The following is a 1,404-nucleotide window of genomic DNA, read 5'->3' on the forward strand; positions in this document are numbered from 1 at the left end:
TCAAAATGAGTAATTTTTTTTTCATTTCATCAAAATCACTGTCCTTTTGTCTTTCACAGAAGTAAACAGCAGAATCTTCTGCTGTCAGGCTCTTTACTTCAAGGTACTGTCTGCTGCTGGAGTCTTCTTCAGTCATGATGAAACGACTTTGAAAAGAGCTGGAATAGTCAGCAGAGTTTGAGCCTGTGTCCATCCTACCAATCCACTCCAGAGCTCTGCCCGGCCTCTGTCGTATCCAGTGCAAATAATAGCTTTTCAGGTCAATAGTTGCTTGTTGGGTTATAGCCAGATATGATGCATGACATCTTCACTCTTTCGCCAGGTCTTTTCACCTCAGAGGGAGACTGCTCCAGTTTGATCTCACTCCAAACTCCTGCAAGAACAAAAAAAGAGTTTTAAATATGTAATGCCATTTCTTGGAGAAACTCTCTTGAATGTCAGACTTTTTTTTAAAGTATCGAGGTAATGTAACAAACATATGTGCAGACTGTCAGTAAAGGTCCGTCAGTTTTCGTGTCATTTATTGATTTACATTGGGCGTAAAGTTGTTGTGTTTTATTGAAGGTGAGGAGGCAATAAAATAAAACCTGAAGGATTTTGTACAGCTGCTTAACCAACTCCTATCACTGTGACTCTCGGGCACAATAATAAACAGCAGAATCTTCAGTCTTCAGGCTGTTCATCTGCAGATACAGCTGCTCTCTGCTGTTGTCTCTGGAGATGGTAAACCGGCCTCTGACTGACTGAGAATAGTAGATGCTACCACTGCCACTGCTGATATAAGCGATCCACTCCAGTCCTTTTCCAGGAGCCTGTCTGATCCAGACCATATCGTAGCTGTTGAATGAGATTCCAGATGTTGTACAGGTCAATCTGTGAGACTCTCCAGGTTGTTTAACTGCTGGTTCAGATTCTGTCAGAGTCTGACCATTAACACCTATAAAAATAATGAGACAATGAGTGACTTGCATAACTTTAAAGCATGTAACAAAATATTTTAGACCATCGAAAAAACAAAAAAACAACCCCTGACCTGCCAAGCAGAGAGTTAAAAACAGCAGTCCTGTCCTGCAGTCCATCATGTTGAGATGAGTCTGATTTCTGTCATCATCCCTGCGCTCAGATATGAAGAAGCTCTCTGTGTTTTTGCATTGACTCCTCCTCTCAGACATTTGTGTCCAACATCTAAAGAGTGAAGAATAATTAAGGCTTTTTTAAATCGTGTTTATCTAAATTAACATTTTTGGCATTTCCTAAACTGTTTGCCTGACTTCATAGAGAGAATATATTTGCTTTATATTCTTATGAAAGGGTATAACAGAAGTGTATATTCTTAATTTAAATAATTTATTGAGAAGATGTGATATGCTCAATAATATATTAATGAATTAGGTTGTTTTTTTT

At 38.7% G+C, this 1,404-nt stretch overlaps 1 gene segment (V, D, J or C); it reads right to left on the bottom strand.

The window, feature by feature from the left end:
• Window positions 1-608: 608 nt before the first annotated feature.
• On the bottom strand, window positions 609-1,087 carry LOC113020953 (Ig heavy chain V region 914-like). The segment is given in 2 exon segments: window positions 609-937; window positions 1,034-1,087. Coding segments are annotated over 2 exon segments (363 nt in total).
• Between the last annotated feature and the right edge of the window lie 317 nt (window positions 1,088-1,404).

This window comes from Astatotilapia calliptera, chromosome 4, assembly GCF_900246225.1.
Source record: "Astatotilapia calliptera chromosome 4, fAstCal1.2, whole genome shotgun sequence".
Taxonomy (NCBI): Eukaryota; Metazoa; Chordata; class Actinopteri; order Cichliformes; family Cichlidae; genus Astatotilapia; species Astatotilapia calliptera.